The 23,336-nt window shown below is 34.2% G+C and overlaps 4 protein-coding genes across 17 annotated transcripts in view; 2 read left to right on the top strand and 2 right to left on the bottom strand.

The window, feature by feature from the left end:
• Positions 1 to 484: 484 nt before the first annotated feature.
• On the top strand, positions 485 to 2,160 carry Rpt5 (26S proteasome regulatory subunit Rpt5). Its single transcript, XM_070105757.1, has 2 exons — positions 485 to 892; positions 948 to 2,160. Exons 1-2 carry the CDS (start codon positions 683 to 685, stop codon positions 2,022 to 2,024), a joined length of 1,287 nt encoding a protein of 428 aa, XP_069961858.1. The 5' UTR covers positions 485 to 682; the 3' UTR covers positions 2,025 to 2,160.
• A 370-nt stretch (positions 2,161 to 2,530) lies between these two features.
• Hrd3 (HMG-coA reductase degradation 3) lies at positions 2,531 to 5,762 on the bottom strand. Its single transcript, XM_014230403.3, has 8 exons — positions 5,670 to 5,762; positions 5,013 to 5,577; positions 4,729 to 4,952; positions 4,137 to 4,658; positions 3,902 to 4,076; positions 3,358 to 3,841; positions 3,091 to 3,295; positions 2,531 to 3,032 (listed from the first exon to the last, which is right to left on the bottom strand). The coding sequence occupies exons 2-8, from the start codon at positions 5,482 to 5,484 to the stop codon at positions 2,832 to 2,834; spliced, it is 2,283 nt and encodes a 760-aa protein (XP_014085878.2). The 5' UTR covers positions 5,485 to 5,577; positions 5,670 to 5,762; the 3' UTR covers positions 2,531 to 2,831.
• A 4,278-nt stretch (positions 5,763 to 10,040) lies between these two features.
• Positions 10,041 to 23,336, top strand: part of LOC106614604 (CUB and sushi domain-containing protein 3) — a 100,309-nt gene continuing 87,013 nt past the window's right edge. For 9 of the 13 annotated variants that reach the window (XR_004977854.2, XR_004977858.2, XR_011394865.1 and 6 more), the window contains exons 1-2: positions 10,045 to 10,263; positions 10,377 to 10,738. The gene's annotated coding sequence lies outside the window, so the exon portion shown is untranslated. Of the gene's footprint in view, positions 10,264 to 10,376; positions 10,739 to 23,336 lie in introns of all 13 variants that reach the window. The other 4 variants (XR_011394867.1, XR_011394866.1, XM_036369445.2 and 1 more) reach the window with 3 other exon arrangements.
• Positions 20,903 to 23,336, bottom strand: part of LOC106614605 (ATPase H(+)-transporting accessory protein 2) — a 74,207-nt gene continuing 71,773 nt past the window's right edge. The window contains exons 1-5 of one of the 2 annotated variants that reach the window (XM_014230422.3): positions 22,244 to 22,641; positions 22,018 to 22,096; positions 21,588 to 21,940; positions 21,209 to 21,529; positions 20,903 to 21,141 (exon numbers count right to left, since the gene is read on the bottom strand). In XM_014230422.3, coding sequence (XP_014085897.2) covers positions 20,956 to 21,141; positions 21,209 to 21,529; positions 21,588 to 21,940; positions 22,018 to 22,069 — 912 coding nt within the window. In that variant the 5' untranslated portion in view covers positions 22,070 to 22,096; positions 22,244 to 22,641 and the 3' untranslated portion in view covers positions 20,903 to 20,955. Of the gene's footprint in view, positions 21,142 to 21,208; positions 21,530 to 21,587; positions 21,941 to 22,017; positions 22,097 to 22,243; positions 22,642 to 23,336 lie in introns of those variants that run through there. The other variant, XM_070105761.1, reaches the window with a different exon arrangement.

Here is a 23,336-nt window from a genome sequence, read left to right as displayed (position 1 = left end):
AAATTCTTGTTTTTGGGGCAATCGAAACAACCTAATAACATGTAATCATGTTTTATTTAAAAATATTGTTATTTGTAATTTTTCATTTGACGCAAATAACTCAAAAATTTATAAGAATTTTCATAAAAAAATTAGATAAATTCATAGGAAATTGTTTTCACATAATAAACGTTACGAATTAGAATGCTTAGCTTCATCAATTATTCCAAATGGGCAATAACTTTTTATTTAGTTGTAATAGGTAATACCTGGCTATACCGACCAAAACTTATTTTATATATATAGTGCTGTGATCGCTCGAAATCGACAATTATATTATTTCAGTTAAGCGGTAGGAAAAACAATTTTGTTTGAATACTTTTAAATATATTTTTCTCGAAAAACATTTAAAATATAATATATGTACTTACTATTAACTCCAGCTTTGATAAATAGTTAAAATTAATTAGTTGATCAGAGTATTTCTGACTGTATAAAAAATCGATACAGTATGAGTCAAGTCGACTAATTCGCTTGATATCGATATAAAGAAGTAGGACTATTAAAGCAAGACAAGCGGTAGAGAAATGTCACAATAAGCACAAAACAAAAATTTACAAGTCATCGAAAGTCGGGAATTAAAGCGAAATATTGACGAAGATTTTGCAGAGTATTAAGTAAATAAATATATATTTTTTGTCAAATGGCGACTACTCTTGAAGATAAATCCATTTGGGATGATGGTGAGGAAACTTTGGGAGAGGAGGTACTACGTATGTCCACCGACGAAATAGTCAGCAGGACGCGTCTAATGGATAATGAAATCAAGATCATGAAGAGTGAGGTTATGCGTATTACCCATGAAATTCAAGCCCAAAATGAAAAAATTAAGGATAATACGGAAAAGATAAAGGTAATCTGATAGATATACTACCAAATTTTGTTATAACAATTTTTGTACTTACTAGGTTAACAAAACTTTGCCATATTTGGTATCAAACGTCATTGAACTGCTGGACGTAGATCCTCAAGAAGAAGAGGATGATGGTGCTGTTTTAGTGTTGGACAATCAAAGGAAAGGCAAATGCGCCGTTATCAAGACTTCCACACGTCAGGCTTATTTCTTGCCAGTCATTGGATTGGTGGACGCAGAAAAATTGAAGCCCGGTGACTTAGTAGGAGTCAACAAAGATTCGTATCTAATCTTAGAAACATTGCCTGCGGAATATGATGCGCGAGTAAAGGCTATGGAAGTCGATGAAAGACCAACTGAACAATATTCAGATATTGGTGGTTTAGACAAACAAATACAAGAGTTGATTGAAGCCGTGGTATTACCAATGACTCACAAAGATAAATTCAAGACTCTGGGTATTCATCCACCAAAAGGGGTTCTTCTATATGGCCCTCCCGGCACCGGTAAGACACTATTAGCCCGTGCCTGTGCTGCACAAACAAAATCTACTTTTTTGAAGTTGGCTGGTCCACAGTTGGTGCAGATGTTTATTGGCGATGGCGCTAAATTAGTGCGTGATGCTTTTGCTTTAGCCAAAGAGAAAGCACCAGCAATTATTTTCATCGATGAATTGGATGCTATTGGCACAAAACGTTTTGATTCCGAGAAAGCTGGTGATCGTGAAGTGCAACGTACCATGTTAGAATTGTTGAACCAGCTAGATGGTTTTAGCTCAACTGCTGATATTAAAGTTATTGCAGCCACAAATCGTGTCGACATTCTGGATCCAGCTCTATTACGTTCAGGACGTCTGGATCGTAAAATAGAATTTCCACATCCCAACGAGGAAGCGCGTGCCAGAATTATGCAAATACACTCACGTAAAATGAATGTTAGCAATGATGTTAACTTTGAGGAGTTGTCACGTTCCACCGATGACTTCAACGGCGCGCAATGTAAAGCCGTATGCGTAGAAGCTGGTATGATAGCGTTACGCCGCAATGCCACTTGCGTCACACATGAAGATTTCATGGACGCTATTATGGAAGTACAAGCAAAGAAGAAAGCTAACCTGAATTATTATGCTTGAGCGCAAATCATATTTGTTTTGCTCATTTCCACTATGCAGTTTTTAGTTATTTTGCTAATATTATTTTTAATTAAATGAAAACGAAACATTGAAATAAATAACATTAAATCGAAATTATTTTCGACCATTGGAAGAATATATGTATGTATAACTCATTAATAAAATTAATCAATAACGTAAATAGGAGTTTTGTGTAAAAAAAGAAAGACGAAAGACTTAGTCAAATAACTGCCAAACTTCAAGGCCAATAGTTGTACAAAAATTGCTGCTCTAATATTATATATTGTGCAGAAGGACATCTAATCAGCCGAGTAATATAATTAGCTTACGTTTACGTTGGCATACAATTTTTTTGTGATATTTACGTTGCCACTATAAAAAAGTGAAATGGCCTTACACATTACATAACATTTTTATGTTCATTGAAACATCATGAATCTAGAGATCTCCTTTCCTAATACGATTTTATTTCATAAAAACTTGTTTATCAGTATTGAAAGTAAATATTAAAGTTGTGGTAAAAAATAATTTATTTAGACAACTTTTAAATGATGTGAAAGATTCATTTGCGTTTCTAAAAAAAAAAAAAATCTATCGTTTTCAAAATTGGCTTATTAAGATGGTTTAGTATTTATGTGCTAAAAAAATAAAATACTTGTTAACACAAGCTTCATGCCGCCTATATGGTCTTGGTTATGGCGATGTTAATGATAAAGCAACAAATAACATTAAATTATTGACTGTTATATACATATATCAACTAATTACACCTAAAAAGTATTACTATTTAGTAGGTTTTATGCTAATTCACTCCGGTTGCTGAGCCTGTGGCTGCTCTGCTTCAGGATTTACTTGTTCCTGCTGCTGCTGATCAGCTGGTTGTTGATCCTGATACGGACGTCTAGTATACATAATAAATCCCAGCAACAGTGTCAATATGGTGATCATGTACAAGTCCCAATTAGCGGCAATATTTTCGTCCATGTAGAAGATGAATTTGTAAGGCGACTGAAAGTAATATTATTACATATTAGCTTCACCAGTTTCTAAATATTAAAAATCTTACCTGTTTAATGGTTTCAACTTTTGCAAGCATTTGCAGTTTAAGAAGGGCTATGGCTACCGGTACTTTTGCATCTGCATTCGTTTCAGCAGCAAGGTCGTAGAGGCGCTTCGCCAGATGCCAGTCTTTTTTCATGCCCAGCCCTTGTTCGTGCATATAGCCAAGATTGAACATAGCCTGTGCATTATACTGCTGTTCGGATGCTTTTCTAAAACGATAAACAATGCAGTCAACTCAAATCTATTTTATATAAAAAACCGGGAAACTCACCTGTACAAAGAAGCTGCCGTTTCAAAGTCAATATTCGTTCCCCAGCCATAATAGTAATAATCGCCTAGTTTCACTTGTGCCGCTGAGTAGCCCTGTCCTGCCGCTCTTTTCCAATAGTAAAACGCTCGTATAAGCTCCTCATGTCGATCATGGAAAATACTGACGTCACCGCGATCCAAAAGGAAAGCCGCATTGCTTTGGGCAACCTCGTAGCCCAACTCAGCTAGCAATGCATATTGCATGTACGCTTTGTCAGTGAAATAACTTTTGTAATCGTTATAAGCGAGCATCATGTTCGTGCTCCATCTACCACGCTCGGCAACATTTTTGAAGAATTCTACCGCCGCTGGACAAGATCTCAACATTCCAATGCCGTAGGTATGCATTATACCCAAATTGTAGTAAGCCAATACGTGACCAGATTGTGAAGCCAAGTTGAAGTATTTAAGCGCCAATTTGTAGTCAGTTTTCACACCATTGCCAGCTAAATTGAAATTTTTAGTCAACACTGTAATTTAACTACATGTATGTAGTATAAACTTACTAAAGTACATGTTGCCCAACTGAAGTTGACCATCAACCCAGCCCTGATCCGCGGCTTGCGTGAAGTAGTTTAGAGCCTTGAGTGGATCTTTTGGAACACCAAGTCCTTTCAGATACATTAGTCCCAATCCGCTTTGGCCCACTGGATCTCCCAATTCAGCTGCTTTCTTGAAATACTGTAATAATATCCGTATAAAATGTATAGGAGAATGTTAAATGCTATTTGTTTTGCTTACTTTGAATGCGGTTTCGTTATCAGACTTGATGAATTCACTACCCTCTAAATAAAGTTTGCCTAAGAAGGCATAGCCTATTGCATTGCCTGTGTTTGCAGCTTTAGTAAAATATTCCAATGCTTTTTGGTGATCTTGTTGTATTGCTTTTCCACCTTGATAGTAGAGCTGTCCAAGGCCCACTTGAGATTGAACATCGCCTTTGTCTGCTAACAACTGATAGTAGTCAACGATTTCAGTTTCTTGACTGCCAGGATTTTCAGACTCATCTAGTAAGCGTACACGATGAACAACTGGTCCGTTAGAGAATGTAATCTTGGAGGCAACTTTTTTGGCTACTTTCTTGTAATACATTAGCGCCCTCTCGCAATTAGTTGGCACATTTATTCCGTACAAATATCGATATCCAAGCGCCATCTGTGCAAATGTATGTTCGCCTAGAGCTGCTAATGTCAAATGAATCAAAGTCAGTGGTTGACTGACGTTTTTGCCACCAACGCCAACAGAATAGAGGAATGCAAGACCCTAATTAAATAACATACAATTAAAATTTTAAAGATAAAAAAAAATATTTTAATTTTCATATTTGTTTTACCATATTCGCTTCTGGCACTCCCTCTTTTGCCAATTCATCAAACTCTGCGGCCGCCAATTCAAAATTAAGCTTGCCATTACGTCCTAGTAGATGTGCCCAAGCCATCTCTGCGCGAGCTTTAAGATGGTTCATTTCAGCAGCACGCGTTATAAATATGTGTCCTAAGTCTTTATCGCTACGCTGTTTTGCGATTATATCCATACCTTTTTCGTAGAGGGCTTGAGCTGAAAAATCAACAATTATTCAACCATATATGCGCAATTGCAGTTATTTAGTTTGGGTACCTTCGATCTCTCGAGGTGTAGGTTCAGCAACAGGTTTCTTACGAATATTTTCAATAGCGGCTATTTGATCTTCCAACTTCTGGCGAGTTAGTTTTTCGTTCAGCTGCTGTTCGAGTAAGGCTTGCTGCCATATTTTGAAGCGTGGTCCGACTTCATTATCGAAGGCTGACAACGATACAACTGTATTGCCTGGTGTTTGGGTAACTGGAGCATCCGTGGGCGACTCAGTTTCAGTTACGTATTTAGCTGATTTTCGTTCATTGCTAACAGTGTTCGTATCTGTGAATTCTGCTGAATTTGCACCTTTACCAGCTACTTTTTCTGGTTGCGAAGTTGTTGTTTCTGGTTGAAGTGCATCCTGCGAATTTGCATTATGTGTAGAAAGAGGTCCCTGCAACTCAGCTGTTACTATACTGAGAATAAGAAGTGGCAGTAAAAGCAGCACAATAAGGGACTTGAAGCGGACTTTCATAATTTCCTGAATATATTCTGATAACGTTATACACGGTGTGGTTATAAATTAATTTTTATGTTTGCTCCGAAAAATCCTGTTGAAAAAGTTCTTCTAGATTTTGCGTAAAAGAAGAAAAACGAAGACACATTACGAACGAGATATACGCAAAACTAATGATATATCTTTAGTAAGTTCTGCATTACTTGTGTTTAAATATTATTGTTGCGATAAAATAATGTTTCCAATTCACACGTAAGAAAATACACTTTTTTTCATATCTACTTAAATGTCAAAATAAATGATAATAGAGTTACCAGACAATATTTTCTAACGATTGTGTTTTGGGGGATTTGCTATGAAATACATACGAGCAAAGTTTTTGCACTACACCTGCATGATATTAATACAATAATAATATATATTATAATTTTTTTTTTTATATTTACGACTATATTTCGCAGCAAATGGTAATTACAGTGAATTACTTTGGAAAAAACTGAATTGTAAATATATTTATTCACAATATATAATATATATCTAAACATAACTAGTTTTTGTTTTTTTTCACCACATTTAGCTCATAATATGAGTATAATGCATGTAGTATTATCTACTTATTCTTATAAATTTTGAAGCAAGGCAATTTTGAAGTTAAATAAATTAATGAACTGTCATAGCAAGACCCGTGTGCCGGATATGTGGACAATAATGCAACTTGAAGTTCGACGGTTATTAATATTTTTGAAATGTATTGTAGTAAACTACATGTTCCATAATATTAAAGTATAAAAAATTAAACATCATGGTGAAATTATGTATTTTATGTCGAATTAGTCGGGTTATTGTCAATTGCTTGTCTAATTTAGACAGTGATACGTAAATAAACTAATAAATTACAACAAATATAGATTAATAAAGAGAAATATATTTCAGTCTATGAATCGACTTAAAAGAGCGCACGCTTTTGCCAACTGAAAAACAAAGAGAGCCTTTTCTTTTTTATATCCTTCAGAGTGAATCAGTTTTTGTTACACACATACAGTTACTGCAATGTAACTGTTTTTATTCACCGACTGTAAGAGCATTGTAGCAGAATTAACACAATGTTAAACACCAGAGAGCATAGGTAAAACCTAGGATCAACCACATACGCAACTCAATGTGATACGGAATACCAGCTTCCACCAACATCCTTCTTCCATCTGCTGGCTACCAACTTCCATCTGTTCGTGCAACTCTTTGCGCCGTTCTTGGTTAAGGCGATGTCTCGGACGACATCAGCTATTTAGTGTGGCGCTCGAGAGCAACGGTGCAGGTTGGTTTTCGCATTCGAACTGGATTTTTATGTGGATTATGTGGTCCCTATGATGGTTGTGGCATTGTGTATTGGGTGATTGGGTGTGAAGTGTATTTATAAGTAAAAAATGGGAAATAATATTTTGCAAAAATATCGTGTGAAAAATTTAAATAATGTGAAGGTTTATTAAGTACAGCGAATGAAGGAGTGCCTCATACAAAATTTAATTATCTATCTATTCCTAAAAGTAATAACTTTAGCCGAGCAAAGTGAAATATTAAATTTTAACCAAAAATTGTACGGCTATACCGACCAAAGCCCATTAACCAGAAGTTGGAAAGAGTCTCCGGACGGGCCAAGAAAATTTCCAAACAATGTAAGGACAAAAGGACGGACTAAAATATTTTGATTTACAAAGGCGAGACCTGAAATGAAAAAAACAGAAATATAAGAAACACACCCACCATCACGCTTATACATGCATATACATACATACATATGTATATATGTACATATATACAAAATTTGGGCTTTTATCCATATTGTTCGTTTCCCGTTACTTTTTTATTTAAGTACTTTTTTTTCAAATTTAACAAAAAATAATAATCTTTCGGAAATTGCAAAGTGTATGAAATTGAGTGTTATTGGTAGAGACTAGCGTTAGCAGTCACTTGGATTTTACCTACCGAATATTTTCCTTTCGCATTTAGAGCCGCTCCCAATTTGCGAAAATAAGAACAACAACAAAAGTGAATGGTTGCACACGAATGGTAACGACAGCGAAAAGCGGATGCTGCGCCGAGAATGGTTTACAAAAACAACAGCAAGAATAAACATCGACAGAATACGGGTGTAAAGATAAACCGATGAAATTTAGAAAACAAAGACAAAAAATGTGGAAACGAAGAAATACATGCACATATGTATGTGTGTAAAGTCTATATTTTGTAATGAACCAACTGAAGAGAATTTAGAATGTTGGAAAAAATTAAATTCATATAATAATTCAACCAACTAAATTTCAGTTACAGTATCGTGACGAGCAGATACTTGAGTGTACTATTCGTATAATCCGTTATTAGGCTTCTGCAACTGGTTTTACAATTTTAACTGGCCATTGTGTTTGTTGGTTTCACGGCCAAACTGTCCATATCCGTTTTGCAGTAGTAGCTCGGAATCAGTTGGTGTGCAGAATAGTTGAATATGATGTCAAGGCCTTTGCTGCATCATCACCACTTTACACGCACACGTGTTTCAGGTATCCTACGTGTCAGAAAAATGTGTGTTTTTTGAATTTTTTATCAAGCGCAGTTTTATTTAATGAATAAATGAAAATAATGTTCAATTGTAAAATTTAACGTACTTTAAAAATTGCTAATTCATTTTTGAAATTTTTTTGGCATTCCTTGATCCCGTAGTCGATCTCCATTGGGACTTCCGAAAAAAGATGATTGGCGCCGGCGAAGTTTTATCTGCCTAAAATTGTGCCAAATCTACAAACCCGAAAATGGCGGTTTCACAAAAAGAACGTAGATTTTTGTGAAAAAATTTACACTTAAGAGTAGCTTAAAAAATCGAAATTGTCATCAAAAATATTATTACTTCACTACGATCATTACTTGACAAAAGTAATTTAGAATGTCGTGTTTAAATTTCAATTTCATTGGTTGAGCCGTTTCCGAAAAAATTTGCTCACTGACTTTGAATCGTTTCTAGAAAAACGATTTTTGGAAGCTTATTTTTGAAAATTAATTAGACAGATTCCCCAAAGTCCTCCAAAGTATTCCTTAAATGGTATCCCGTATGTCTGACAAAAGCTTTTCATAAATGTCTCAGTTGGTCGGATCGGGTCCATTAGGAGCGTCCAATTGCCGTGGAAAATCAAGACGCACTCAAGAAATCGAAGGAGATAATCGGAAGAATTATTTAGTGACAAGTGTGAAAATATAAATTAAACAGTTAATTATATATGAAGACATTTTTTCAGTAAAAAGAGACTTTTGAAAGCTTTATAATTATTATTTTCAAGTAATTACTTATTTGATTGAATGAATAAAGTTATTTAACTATCCTTTGTAAAGTCCGTTCTTTGTACATGCGGTGAAGTAAAATCTTCTAAACATTACATAAGATATGCATAAACAAGAGATATCTACTATAACTATCACCAAATTGGATGTTGATTTTACGTTCGTGACCATAGAAGGAGAATTATACCTGAATACCTCTAATATGAACTCAATTTGAAATATCTACGCCTTCTTACATAGCATTTGCAGTTTTATGATAAGCTGTAGTAATAATAGTGCCATTATTCTTATTATTATCAATCTCAATTTGTTTACTTGGTCGCTTTGATTTAATCAACTCAATTCTAAAGCAGGCACCCACAAGTACAAGCAGATTTAAGTCATGGAAAAATAAGTAAATACGAATCACTTTAAGTGCACCCAGCGCACGAGAACGAAGTTCCGATTAAAATTGCGATGAAGAGTTTAAAATTTGATGAATTATGATTGAAATATTGTGTTAATATTTTTAAATTTTTAAAATTTTTTTTCTATTAAAAAATTATTATTTTAGCGTTTAACCACCTTTCGAACAAATGCCAAATTTTCGATCACAAAGAAAAAAGTTAATGGTACAGCACTCGGGCAGGAATTTGCAGTCTGTAAGAACGTCTGATTGTCTTCGTCAATTATTTCTATTTGTGTATCAATTTTAAATTATAATTTCTAAAATAATTGATATTGGCATATTCTATTTGTTTTTATATCTTGCTACAATTAAAATAGATTTTGTGTTGTAAAAATTTCAATAGTAGTACAAGAATCAGGTGTTTTTCAGTCAAATCAATGGCGCTGTCAGTTTCTTACATTTTATATTTAGTATTTTGTAAAATGAATAACATCACTAGTCTCCATATTGAACACCCCTAATAATAAAACAGCTCTGTTCGAATGTTGCAGGCATAGTCTGTATGTCCATATTAACACAAACATTGGGTATAAATATAGGAATATGAATTTAATTGAATTTATTGTGCAAACAATTGTCTGAATTGATGTGAATGGCAAAGCAGATAATTCTTAGTAGTGCCACTAAGAAGTGGTGCCATGAAGCGCGGGTACTTTTTCAAACAAATTCTGACTAAACGAATCAGCACTTAAGCTTGGGTTTATAGGCGTAAGGCTAATTTAATCATTAAAAATTTCGTTGTTGATTGCAAATCGCTTTCTTGCCTTTGCTGAGTTGCGTCGTTTGCTGAGTTATATCCAACATTTAGTTTTGAATTCGCGCTATTAGAGTGATGTTCATTTTACCGCAGCGTTCGACAGCGACAATAGACGGAAATAGTTAAAAGAAAATACCGTTGAGAAGTGCATATATGATATGAAGTTCAATAAAATACTATAAAATGCTATGATGGAGTGTTATTATTTTTAATTTTCGATCAATGAGTCAAAATACTGAAATTAAATAAGTTGAATATAATATAGGTATATTATAAAAATATATTTTTTTTTAGAAAAGTGAAATGATTTTATCTAGTAACGTAAAGTGCTTTTTATTAAAGTTAAAATTTCCACCTCATTACGCACATGTTTTTCAGTAGCTGCAAGGATTTTCAGTTAACAGTTGTAGAAATAATTGTTGACTGTGTGTAAGTGAAGTAAAGTGAATGATTGCATGAAATCGTAAATAAAATATACAAATAATAGTATAAATACTACACGAAATATAAAAAATAATATAAAAAACATTTAAAAAACTAAAGGAATTGGGGTAGCTGAATTGAAAATCACTAAAATCTACTGGTGTGAATGTGCTTAGTTTCTTAAAAATTTGAAATAAAAACGTTGAAACTTCAAACTCAAGATGAGAATTTAAAAATAAATATTCGACACACGCAAACGCCATTTTAGACAGCTGAGCCGAACACACACAATGTCTGCAGCTATCTTCTGTTTTTATGTAAGTAATTAAGTGTTTCACTAAAATACCATAATCACTTTGGCGCACATTCACTAGTAATTAAAGGTGAAAGCAAACTGGAATATAGACAAAAAAATAAAACAACAGAATATAAAAGCATAAAGAAGAGTTAAGTCCATAAAGTGTCAAGTAGCACAACAACAAGAGTCACCAAGAGCCACCAGCACGGCAACACAAGTGTCTTAATCACACACACACACGCACACACAATTGTGGGTAAATATTGCTTGGATGCGCGTGCATGGCCATATAAAAATACGTCCGCTTACATACGCACAAGTGGATAAAAGTCCAAAAGGGCGTGTGTAGCCTTTGCAAAGTTGAAGACTGTGCGTTTTTTCATTGTTTTTATGCGACTTTTTTGTCCTTTGCTACTCTCTTCGAGTATATAATATACATCTTCATCGTTCATAAGCAGCTTTGTATGCATGCGTATGTGCTTCTGGCTTCTAGCATCAGAGGTTAGTACGCTGAACAACTATAAAATGTGTAATTAACGATGTGCTACTCTCCGCGAGTGTCTTTGCTAGAAAAATTAAAAACAATAAGGCATTTGAACATATATTGTACATAGTATAAAGGTATGTAAATACATCTGTATATACATAGGTCGACTTAAGAAGTGTACAAACAAACGACAACAAGCAGCTTTAGAAACAGCTGCCAAGTGCCAATTGGAAGGACAAAAAGAGTAACTGAAAGTAGTTAGAAAGACTCATTACATTGATTTCAGCCAATATTTACATGCATGCTTATGTACATATATACATATGCGAAAATATACACTGATTTATTCGACAATTTATTTTCGAAACGGACACACCAGTGTGTCAGCCACAATTAAGTATCATTGACAATGTGCTTTTAAGTGTAATAGTCGTGGAGTATGTACATACTCGTAAAAGAGTATAAATGGGAGTAAAGAGAACTTCGCTGAAAGAAGCACACGTGGTGGAAACTAGTACAAATACAAATTTAAGTGGAATAACGGTACTCTTATAACTATTATCATTTATATATATATTTATATAAAATTAAAAACAAAAGTCCGAAGCGTTATTGGTAATTTATTGCAAAATTACTCATACGCCATGTCTTACTATGAACTATTACACGAATCAGGCACCAACGAATATATTGGGTTAAAACTTGGCACAAATATTGCTTTTATAGTATGCTATCCCAAATCTACAATTGATTATAAACGGTTCACATAATATATTTAATAATATATCATGTAATATATTTAGTAAAATCCCAAACAAACTTCTAATCCTTACAACTTTTCGTCTAATAATTAATGTTGAATTATTTCTCAACATTCCTTAATATAAAGTTTTGCCAACACCTGAAGGTATTTCCCTGGCTTTTATCCTTGCGAATGCATAAAATGTTCGGTTATACCCGAACTTAGCACTTCCTGACTTGTTTCTTAAATAAACATATAGTATATTTCGGTAGAGCTCATTTATCATTGTTAAATACACATTCAAACAATTAGCTATTGCTTGAATTGGAAATATGTAACGGAAACGGTAATTAAATACGCGAAAACAGGTTTTGTTAACTCTTTTATTTATGAGCCCTTTGAAGAGCGTTTTGTAACACAAAGAGAAAGTTACTTAGGCAGTCGCTCAAAGCGAATGAAAGGGAGTAAAGCCGAGAAAGAATGAAGCATTTCGTAAATGTAAATATTAAGAGAGTTTAAAACTATAAATTTTAAAATTAAAGTATGTTTGTTTTATGAATTGTTTAATAAGTAGTAGCATAATATTTTAATCATGTTTCACTTTTTTTCCAATTTATTATCTTTTTTTGTACAAGTATATTTGAGTTTTCGGAAACATATGGTATATACAATACATATACTTGTAGTTTACTATTTATGGTCCTCCAGCTGCTTCAGAATTTATGAATTAATTTGTTGTTGTTTTTTTTTTTAAATTTATCGAGATATCAGATTATTGGAAAGTAATGTGAACTCGTTTCCGGAAAAAGTATGATTTAGGAAATATCATTTTTCACCAAGAAAAGTGCGATTTTGTGCATACACATACAAACGCAGTAGTTTCCTTTTAATTTTTGCCACCCGTAAATACTTACCGTTCTTTATCTAAATAAGCATATAAATTCCAGGTAAATATCAACGATGTCAAAGTTAAAATTAAAGTAGTTATATAATATGTAAACAAGTCACAATATAATATAAAAGAAACTAATATTTTTGGCTTGACGATTATAAACATTGTTTAATTTCAAATGTAATATGAAAAAAATATTCAGAAAATTTATTTAAATTTTGTAAAATATATGAAGATTAAGTACTCAGGTTACTCGTAATGGGTCAATATATTTTACGAGTACATACAACCGTTAGTTGACCAACATCATAATATACTTATGCACAACAAAGTTACATTTGGGTTTACAAATAATGAGTCTTTCTGCAGTTTTAATCGCTATAAAGCAGTTATAAGCACTTCCCGTAGGAGCTCGATTTTTGTCTTCTGCCATAATAACTATTTTGTTGGCAAATAGTTGCTTTTGCAATGAGATACAATATTATTCTCTGCATTCCAAATGATGGTTAGAGGTATATTACTTATATTATTATTAAATGTTATTGTGACAAGTAAACTAATTTAATTTATTAACGATTGTAACGCTGCGACTCATTCAATAACTTTTTGAATTTTGTTTAAATTTTAATTATGTTGAAGATTTTAAAATTAAACTTACTTTTCATTAGGGTTATCATAAATGTTTTGCTTGATAACAAGTATAATCCCTCACGGTTTTCTCGATAAATTACTTTTTCTTAACATCTTTGAGCTTTGCCAGAACACCAACTGGTTCGAGCACCTAGTTTCAAGGCCACATTGTTCATATAATTTAAATCACTAAACAAAAATTAAATTACCGAAGTAAGAACTCTTGATTATCTTTAAGGACGTATTTTAGTCTAGCGACCCGAAATTCGAGTGTTTTTGGAAATTTATTATAATATCACTGTTATTTTTTCATTTGCTTATTCATACTCTTGAAAAAAAGTGAAAAAACTTCGTCCTCGTCATCACGATTTCTACCCACTGGGTCATCTAATATATAAAACAATGAATAATTCTTGATTAGTACAAATGACATTACCGTATTAACAAAACTGAAAAACAAAATTGTTCATAAAATGGCGGCTACTCAAAAGAAAACGTCGATTTTTTACTATTTTAAGTTTTTAATCCAGTTTTTTAAAAATAATAAGTCTAAAACTGTGTTTCAATTATTTTCAAAAAGTCAACCACTCTTTTGGTTTTTAATTTTCCAAGCAACGAATACATAGCGGCGCAAGAATCTCATGAACTCTAGAACAGTGCTTAGTCATTATGTCAGTGATATGGTAAGAACGAGTCTTCGCCGCAGGACATTATCGCCATGACCATCACTTCAGTGTCATTTCGTCGTTTAGGAAGGACGTACCGAATCCCCGCGAAGAAACACACAAACATACACTTTGCAACACTTAAGACAAGCAAGAACTCTTAAGACGAGCCAAGTCGTTTATGTGGCTGAATGAATGTTGCATGCAGCTGCAACTCTTCCGTGCGTTTACAGCGTCATCTTGTGCTTTGTTTGTTGTTATTTCTTGCTGTTTTTAAGCGTTTGTGCAACGTCGCCGCCGCCGTCGCCATTGTTTACTGGCTACTTGTTGTTTGTTTTCTTAGTGTCATCATAATTGTGGTAGCTGATTGTTGTTGCTTTCATGTCGCCATTGTTCTAAGCAACGCTGCTCTTAAGTGGTCCAGTAAGTTTTGGTCGTTAGGCATGAATAAAAAATATTTATTTGTGCAAACCTTTAGCAACGCGTGTGTTCATATTAAGCTCGCCTAGGCACGGCCCACCTCAGCAGCTGAGCAACTTCGCTATGCGAGATCCACTTCTAAATAGACAATGCAGCTGTGTTCATTTGGGCGGTGCAGACACTTACGAGAGTCGTATATTGTTCGCCAGTATTTTTTGTGTCTTGTATTTTGTGTTTAATAACGGTTTGTGCAGGTGGGTATGAATACAAATAAACTCAGCTTTCTTTAGCGGAATGTGTGTTGTGTCCCGCTGTTGGAAATATATTAAAGAGTCTGTTACTGCGGGCTTTAAAGAGTCTCTTGTTTGCATCAAATGTTTTTCTGTTTCTGGTTCCTTTCTTTTGTGTGCCGTTGTAATGTAAATGGCTTTCGAAAATTGTTGTCACTTTGTTAGATTGAAATTGACTGAAACATGAGCAATATTGCTGAAGCTATCTTAACACTACACTTGTTGTATTGATGCATGTCTTCCGCTCGCATTAGTTGAAATTGTCGTACATAAACTATAGAGAAATACATACATTTATACATACTTATAGAACTTATATACATATGTTCTAGAGAGATAATAAATTGAAAAAGGGATTTTTAAGGACAATTGGTTCTGCACATAAATTTTGAAACGTAGAATTGAAAATGTGAGGATAATTGAGAGGTACTAGTTCTACATCGTTCTACTAGTTCCAGCATCGAATTCAGGAAAGAAAGGGGAGAGAAGAAGCAAAATAGATTATTTTAGTTTGACCTTAATAACATTTATTTTTAAAATAGTCCAAAAACCAAAAAAATATCTGTTTTGTACTATTCGTAATAAATATAGTGTTATATATACAGGGTGGTGCACGAATCGTGCTACAAAAACAAACCGGTATAACTTAGTTTTTAATCAATGCGTTGCATTTTATTTTTTGCTTATTTTATAGAAAATTTTATTTTGTTTTAGATAATTAATTATTTTTAAAAATTATGGACCGTAAAGAACCTTCATGCTTGGCCACGCAAATGCGACACCTAATTAGAAAATTATTCATTGCAGCCTGATGGGTTGAAGTCGTTAAATTATTGATTTAATATACTACTCAAATTCAGTCAGATTTCTGGGTTTTGTTTTGTACACCTTTTGCCCCATAACCCCATAAAAAAGTCTGGTCAGTCAGTCAGTCAGTCAGGTTAGGTGACCTTGGAGGCCAGCGGAAATTGGAGTTTTTCGATATTAATTTAATTTTTTTAACCGGTCTGGCGCAGTTGCTCAACCTCGATTGAAGGGCTACGTCTTCAGCGCAGCTCTGTGTAAAAAATCTCATGCAACATCTTTAAATAATGATGCCAATTGACAGTTACTATTAGACCGTTTTCTTTAAAGAAGTATGGCCCGACAATACACCTTGATGAAACTGCGCACCACACAGTCACTCGTTTTGGGTGAAGTTCTGTCTCGTGGACTATTTCGGTTGAGATCAAATGGGCTTCATCAGATATAACCAGGCACTTTCTCAAGTTATTGTCTTCTTCGGCCATTTCAATAGTTTTTTTGGCAAAACAAGAAGGCTTAATCGGCTTGTTATTTTAACTTTGTACAGAAACAAGTTTAAGTCATCATTAATTATCCGTTGTAAGAACCGTCTGCTAACTCCGTCCGACCGTTTGGATTCGCCTGAATTGACGATGCAACAGCCGCGATTGTTTCTTGAACACGAACATACGGATAGCGATGGTACGGTTTTCTTGCGATACCTCCAACATGTTTACCAATTTCATAATGGTACATTTACTCGGGGAAATGTCGCCCAAATCCCGTCTGAATCCCCTTTGGACGGAAATGGCGGACTGCAAAGAATTGTACCGCTGCACTATCACAACCCTCTTTTCAGTATTCCAAGCACTATTTTTAAAACACAAAGTTAAATAATAACCTGCCAAATAAAGAAAGAAGTAAATCGATTACTCACATAAAAAAGTTATTACGGTGCGTTTTTGTAGCACGATTCGTACGCCACCCTGTATATAAATGATGAAATCCGGGTGACTGTCTGTCCGTCAGTAAATCCAATACCAATACCAATATCTAAAATTATTTCCTCGGCTTTGAACCCTGCAAATTTTGAGAGTACAAAATCTTTGCTTACGCTCAAGCTTAGCGCTTCCTTGCTTGTTCATTTTATTTTTTGCGCGAGTTTTGAACTTACGAAAATTGATGACCAACTTTCGAAAGCAATAAAATTTTAATTATATTTTGGAACAAATACTTCTGGCGCTGGAGAAGCATGCACAGGAACAACCGATCATGAGTTTATTCAGTACTGAAATTTATGTTACTCATACGCCGTGTATCCAGTGATTTAATCAAGAATTGGTGCGAAACAATACAAAAAATTCAAGGAAACAAAACTCATAAAGACAAACAATTGCTATTTAAATAAAGGAAAATGGAGACCAGCCGCAAAACGGCTCCCATGAGTGCCGTAGGTCCGGAAACGAAACAATGCGTCACTGCGACAAGCAGACTAACTCACTTGGACTGCTGGCTATTCGCGCAGAAAAGTAGCCTGTCGGACTGATTGTGTTTGCGAGCAGTTTGCTATTTGGAGAGGAGCATTTCAGCTGTTATGTCATTAATTTATCATTGGATACACACAAAGAATGCCACATACATACATATATCAACAATGCATGTACTATGCATAGTGTAAACAAATCATAAAAAGTATAACGGAAAGTAGTAAATGACAGCGAGGAAGAAACTGATTTAGTTTTGTGAACTCTGACAAAATATTCACAACTGAATAAATCAAAGCGAACATTGTTCTATTGCATTAGATGACGGTTTGACTTATATATTCGTCGATAACAATACTCATATGATAAATTAATAGCCTACGCTATTGGTATTAAACTAGGAAAATAAATGTAAATTCTTAGAATTTCAACTTCGAGGTGTTTTCACTCAATCTTTTAAAATAAGCTTCGAAGTCTGCAAAAAAATCCCAAAACATAAATAATTTTATTGAACATATAAGTATTTGAAAGTAAAATTACTATAGTGAAAAACTTAAATACAACTAAAGCATTTATTTTCATTATTAAATGAACAGTGTTGCAAATTCGGTTCAATACTGATTTCATTTCAATATTTTTAGTCACATTATGTGACTAAGATTTTTGCGTCCCTATCTTTCGAACTGATCTAAATTGTTTCCGAGAGGGTGAATCTTTGTAAACAACACTCTTTCCTCTAGTGCTTTATGAAATCTCTATTCACATACTAGTAAATCTGTTAAAATATTTATTAGTGAAGATTCGGTGTATTATCTTGTTGTAAATTGATATCTATATTAAACGAATGTACGTAGAATTTTACTCAATGTCTGATTAGCAAACCCATTAAAAAAGCGAGCAAAAAGAAAGCCAAATCTGAGCAAGCTTTATGTGTTCTTATGTCTTTTGTTATATACTCGTACATAGCTTGATTTATGCTTCCTTCGTCGTTGATGTTTTTTTTTTTAAATGCGATATGTTTTATCTCTCTTACTTTACTGCCAATTAGGGTTGGTCTTCACTTCAATTTGATACCCACTCTTTTATATAATCTATCTCTTTGGATAGCGGCGCATGCGCTTTAACTGGCACTCTTGTTTTGTAAAACCAGAGTAAGTTCTATATGCACATGCTTTGTGGCTAGGCTTGACTCTTTTCCATTCATCTTTTTATTCGTCATTACTTTCTGCACTTTATTCTTTACGCTTATTTCTATTTATTCTTCGTAAATTTGTTATTTACTCACACGTGCATCTGTACGGGCATTCCTGCTTTCATTTGGTCCTGCCATCTATCGAAAGTATGAAGTTAAGGCCTCCTGCCAACAAAATATCTGCTGCTAGTGTATTTACAAATAGCGCAAATGTGTGCGTGCGGCTGTGAGTGTAAGGGCGCGATTGGAAATGTACGGTAATTTGTGTTACTACTCGAATCAAATTGCTTTGATAAGAACAAGGCAGATCTGTTTAGAGATTCGTGTGCATAAATAAGTATGTATGGATTTCTATAGGAACAAGCGAGGAAAACAAGACGAGGAGTAACGGGAAATAATCAAACTGATGAGCGAGCCGAGTAGTAGAAACTTTAAAAGAGCGATATACAAGGGCAGCGGCATTGAAGGGTCGCCCAATATAGTGCCCTTTGGAGCTGCTTAAGCTTTTTGGTTTGGATTGTCATCGCAGAATAGCGGCTGTCATCACTCGCGCGAACATTGCCTATCCATGCTTGGCACGCCTAGCATGCCAACACAAGTGTTATTGAAAGTGGCGTGGCAAGTGGTTGCAAATGACAGACATGTCAGCATGCAAGTGGTGACCGAGGCCAGAGTAAGCTTCGCAAGGGAAGACGTGGGCATTATGGCGGTGGCAGCATAACTTTACAATTGGCTTTTAACTATATTTGTCTATATTCTGCGTGTGTCTGCGTGTGCGAGTGTGTGTGGAGCAATCATTGCGGCGCGATTTTATGCGCTGTTATCATTTATGGTCGTATGCCCTAGGTGGTGCTAAAAATATGTGTATTGGTGTGTGTGTGTGCGTGAAGCAGCTGTTTTCGCTGTTCGCTGTTGTGTGTCTCATTAAAGTTATAGTTTGTTGTTGCTAATAATTCTGGGCTTTTTCTGGTGTGTTGCCTTTCTGCGTTTCCAATATTCTCGCACATTTAGATAATAATAAAAGTTCGCATTCGTTTGAATGGCGAAAAAGGATTTTAGTTATTGTTGTAGGAAATAGTTCTAAGGTAACACACATAAGAACGAAAATACTCATAATTCTGTTCACGCATATTTGAGAAAAACGACGTTTGGTTTCTGTTTGGTTTTATGCTCTTTTGCACTTACTACATTTGTATATAATAATGGTAGTTTTGTATATTTATCGCTTTCGGTTTTCTAAATAGCTTGTCGCATTGCTAGCGCATAAAATCGAATTAATATGAGTTATAGTTTGACCCGTAAGTGCGGTGTTTATGAATATGACAACACCGAAAGCGTTAAATAAAAAAAGATTTTAAAGACCATTGAAAGCAGAAAAATAGAAAAGTGAAAAAATTAAATTGCTAAGAATTTTCAAATTGTGATTTTGAATTAAGTTTTAAGTTTGCACAAACTTGAAAACTTATGGCCTGAATTGCGACAATTTTTGGACATGAGATGGAGAAACTTGAGAGCACTATCTGTGCAAAATGTTGTTTCGATAAGGATTTACATATTGTAAATTGGATATACATATGTGATATACATATGTGAAGTAGAAGTGGTTGTGAACCGATTTCGCCTATTTTCATAATGTAATAGAAAAATGTCTGGATCATTTGGTTTTGAACTTGTCACGTTATTCTGATCATAATTCTATAACTATCCTGGTTAGTTTTGGGTGTTAGAAAAATAAAACTAGGGGGAATACAACTACACATTCTATACTCTCTGTAGAAACATGGCATGGCGAAATTATAAAAAGGTCAACTGAAAAGTATCAAAGATTATAGTTCTCATGACTAGGAAAAAGTTATAGATAAACTGATTTGGATTGTCAGATTTTTTTAAGTAAAGAATTATCTGAAAATAGACTGATATAAATACGAAGAATTAACATTTTACTCTTTAAATTAATTACACTAATTACCACGCAATGTAAGGCATTACATTAATTCGAATTCGTGATAATCCAATATATTATTATAATATTGTTCACTTCAAATTTATTAAGATAATTTTAATTAGGTTACACAGAAAAAACTCTTGAATAAGATATGCTTGTATGCTCACGAACTTTTATTCTTTCTCTGTTTTAAAATGCGATTGTCCTTGGTATCATTGCTTATTAAGACTCATAGTATACTATGTTACATACATATAATTGCTACTAACGAAATTACTGATAATGAAAGAAAGCGATTTCCTTTGTAGTTCTCCGATGCTGCCAGGCAGCAAATTCTACTTAAAACTCGTTGCAGTGAGTGAAATTTCCATTACAATCAGACACTTCGATTACTGTAGCACTTGGAATAACAAAAATGTATGTTTGTAGTAGATAAATCAATTATTCTGTTCCTGTTGATCAGTCGAGCAAAGAAGAGAGATGATAGTAGCAGAGTCTGGTTTTTAAAAGTGTAGTTCAAAATTAGTTACGCGTTTCTTCAAATCCAGTTGCTAGTTTTTAAAGTTTTAATCTAAGAATTATTTAGCAAACTTTTATTTAACGCACCTAAGAGGTGCTACCTACTAGTTTTCCTTATTATTGATACAAAACAGTTATGTAAAAAGTAATATTTATTTATTGAACATAATTTTTATTATTGTTATACTTATAAATCTTTCTTTGAACGCGTTGCGGTCATTCGATAGATTATCGAGTTCCTTCCGGGATCCATATGCATCAAAGCCAAAATAGTTGCATATAAAGCGAAACTGAACGCAACCATGAACCAAAGAATAATATTGAATACTATTGCATAATTTTCGTCGTAGCGTGGTGAAATATTGTAATGTTTCTGTCAAAGAGATAACAAATTGTTTAAAGAGTAACTAATTTTCATGAAATAATAATCAATGACTTACATGATCCATTGGATCAACTGTTGTTATGGTGCTAACATTCTGACCAGCCGTTTCCAACGTTTCCAAGTCTGGACCGTAAGTCAGAATGCAAAAGAAGTTTTCCTTCCACAAATCTTTTAGTTTTGTAAAAACATCGCTCAGCTTGGAAAAGTCTAAAGCAATTTTTTGGTTCCAGAAGTGTAGGCCTACAAAATTCTTCGCTTTAATGTCGACTCCTAGCTTCTCAATAACATCTGTGCTCAAAAGTTTTTGCAGGTCGGGCACCATCTCTGCCATTCCGGGAGCTCTGTCTGCAGTCAGCATTTTCTTCAAATATTCATACTACAAGTACAGTGTTTTAAAAATCAAATATCTATAATTATTATTTCAAATATCTTACCTCAGCGTTCTTGGATGTTTTATAAAATTCAAGATTTGTTGAAGACTTCTCAAAATTTAATATATTTCGCAGTGTTGTACCCGGAGCACGACCCTCAACGGAGTATTTCACCATAGTGCCCAGCACTGAGTAGTCTGCTGTGCTATTAAGTTTCACTGTCACCACTAGTGCCAACTTTGGCATTTTGAAAATGTTGTTTATTTTTAGTGCATAAAATTCTGCGCCAGCTGATGCGGACTTCCCTATAATTGCCCTTAATATGTGCTTGATTTGCTTTATTGGTATTGGGGCTGTGGTCTCTTCGAAGGCCAAAGCCTCGGGATAGCCCATCGCAATGAAATCATCAGCAACAACTTTTAGAAAAGAAAAAGTCACTTAAATCAGTATCTTCTCTCCAATCGCTTTGAAAATGTCTTGTTTGCATGCATACCAATACTTATTAGTTTGATGAGAATGCCCAATGTTATCCAAAGATTCCCCATAAGTTTTATTTTGAAAATCTGGAAAAACTGTATTTCACTGAGGTAAAATCGAAATGACAAATAATAACAAACGAATTGATTTAGACAATTTATTTGATACGAGTACACAAGATTTTACTTAGTAACCTGTGTGCGAGTACCTTCGCCTTTGAGTATCAACTATATGTTACGAACCTTGATTCGTGGTATTTGGCTTTGGTGTTATTTACTTAATAACACCGTTTATTTTGCTGGCTCTCCGTTGGTCACTTAACTCATTCGTACTGTTTTTTTGTAAAGTAGTCAAAATTAATTAGCCGATAATGACGAAAACCGCAGCGTCAGTGCATTGCTAACGATATTCATAATTATTGTATTTAAGGGTTCAGTTCTATCCTTCGATCACCTTTTTAAGTTGTCTATATAATATAAAGCAGTTGTCGGCACGAGCGGAATTGCGACTGTGTAGGTGAGCACGAAATTAAAGTCACCCAGTGAGAACTCTGTTTCCTTAAATTTTGTGCATCTTTATACCCTGAACAAGGTATATTAAGCTTGCCACGAAGTTTGTAACACCCAGAAGGGAACGTCGGAGACCCTATAAAATATATATATATATATATCAGCATGATGAACTGAGTTGACTTAGCCATGTCCGTCTGTCTGTATGTCCCTCAGTTTTCAAGTTATAGATCTGAAATTTTACACCTGTTCATTCTTTACAAAAAAGATGCCCATTTGTTGGAACGGTCGATATTGGACAACTATAGAATATAGCTGCAATATTAACTAAACAATCGGATAAAGTGCTTGCATGGAAATGGAAAACTTTCTTATTTGACGTAATATCTTCACGAAATTTGGCATGGATTATTATTTAAAGCAACTAGTATGTTATCTCCGAATAAATTGTTCAGATCGATCACTATATCATATAGCTACCATACAAACTAAACGATTGGAATCAAGTTCTTGTAAGAAACTTTTGTATTTGTGAAGGGTATTATAGCTACGGTGCTACCGAAGTTAACGTTTTTTCTTGTATTCATTCTTTGTTTAAACAAGTATTTCATGCTTCCTGATTTATTTTATATACTGTATAATTTAAATAAATATATTAGACCACTAAAATCTTTATTTTATTGTCTTTAAGTGAAGCATAAAATGTAACTCATTATATCATAAAGCATTCATAATGACAAAAAATTTCGTCGCTGTCTCGACCACGATATTGCAAGGGTTTTCTTTACATATAAGAGGTGGCAACACTTTAACTGATCTGAGCATC

Source organism: Bactrocera oleae, chromosome 2 (assembly GCF_042242935.1).
Source record: "Bactrocera oleae isolate idBacOlea1 chromosome 2, idBacOlea1, whole genome shotgun sequence".
NCBI classification, from domain to species: domain Eukaryota; kingdom Metazoa; phylum Arthropoda; class Insecta; order Diptera; family Tephritidae; genus Bactrocera; species Bactrocera oleae.
This window is presented reverse-complemented; position numbering and strand designations above follow the sequence as displayed.

What these genes read in the sequence shown, in the direction of transcription:
- Rpt5 (XM_070105757.1), top strand. Translation starts at nt 683, where the DNA reads ATGGCGACTACTCTTGAAGATAAATCCATTTGGGATGATGGTGAGGAA. An exon ending in ATAATACGGAAAAGATAAAG is followed by an intron (nt 893 to 947) that starts GTAATCTGATAG and finishes TGTACTTACTAG; the next exon opens with GTTAACAAAACTTTGCCATA.
- Hrd3 (XM_014230403.3), bottom strand. Translation starts at nt 5,484, where the DNA reads ATGAAAGTCCGCTTCAAGTCCCTTATTGTGCTGCTTTTACTGCCACTT. An exon ending in TACACCTCGAGAGATCGAAG is followed by an intron (nt 4,953 to 5,012) that starts GTACCCAAACTA and finishes TTGATTTTTCAG; the next exon opens with CTCAAGCCCTCTACGAAAAA. An exon ending in ACGGCAGCTTCTTTGTACAG is followed by an intron (nt 3,296 to 3,357) that starts GTGAGTTTCCCG and finishes TTATCGTTTTAG; the next exon opens with AAAAGCATCCGAACAGCAGT.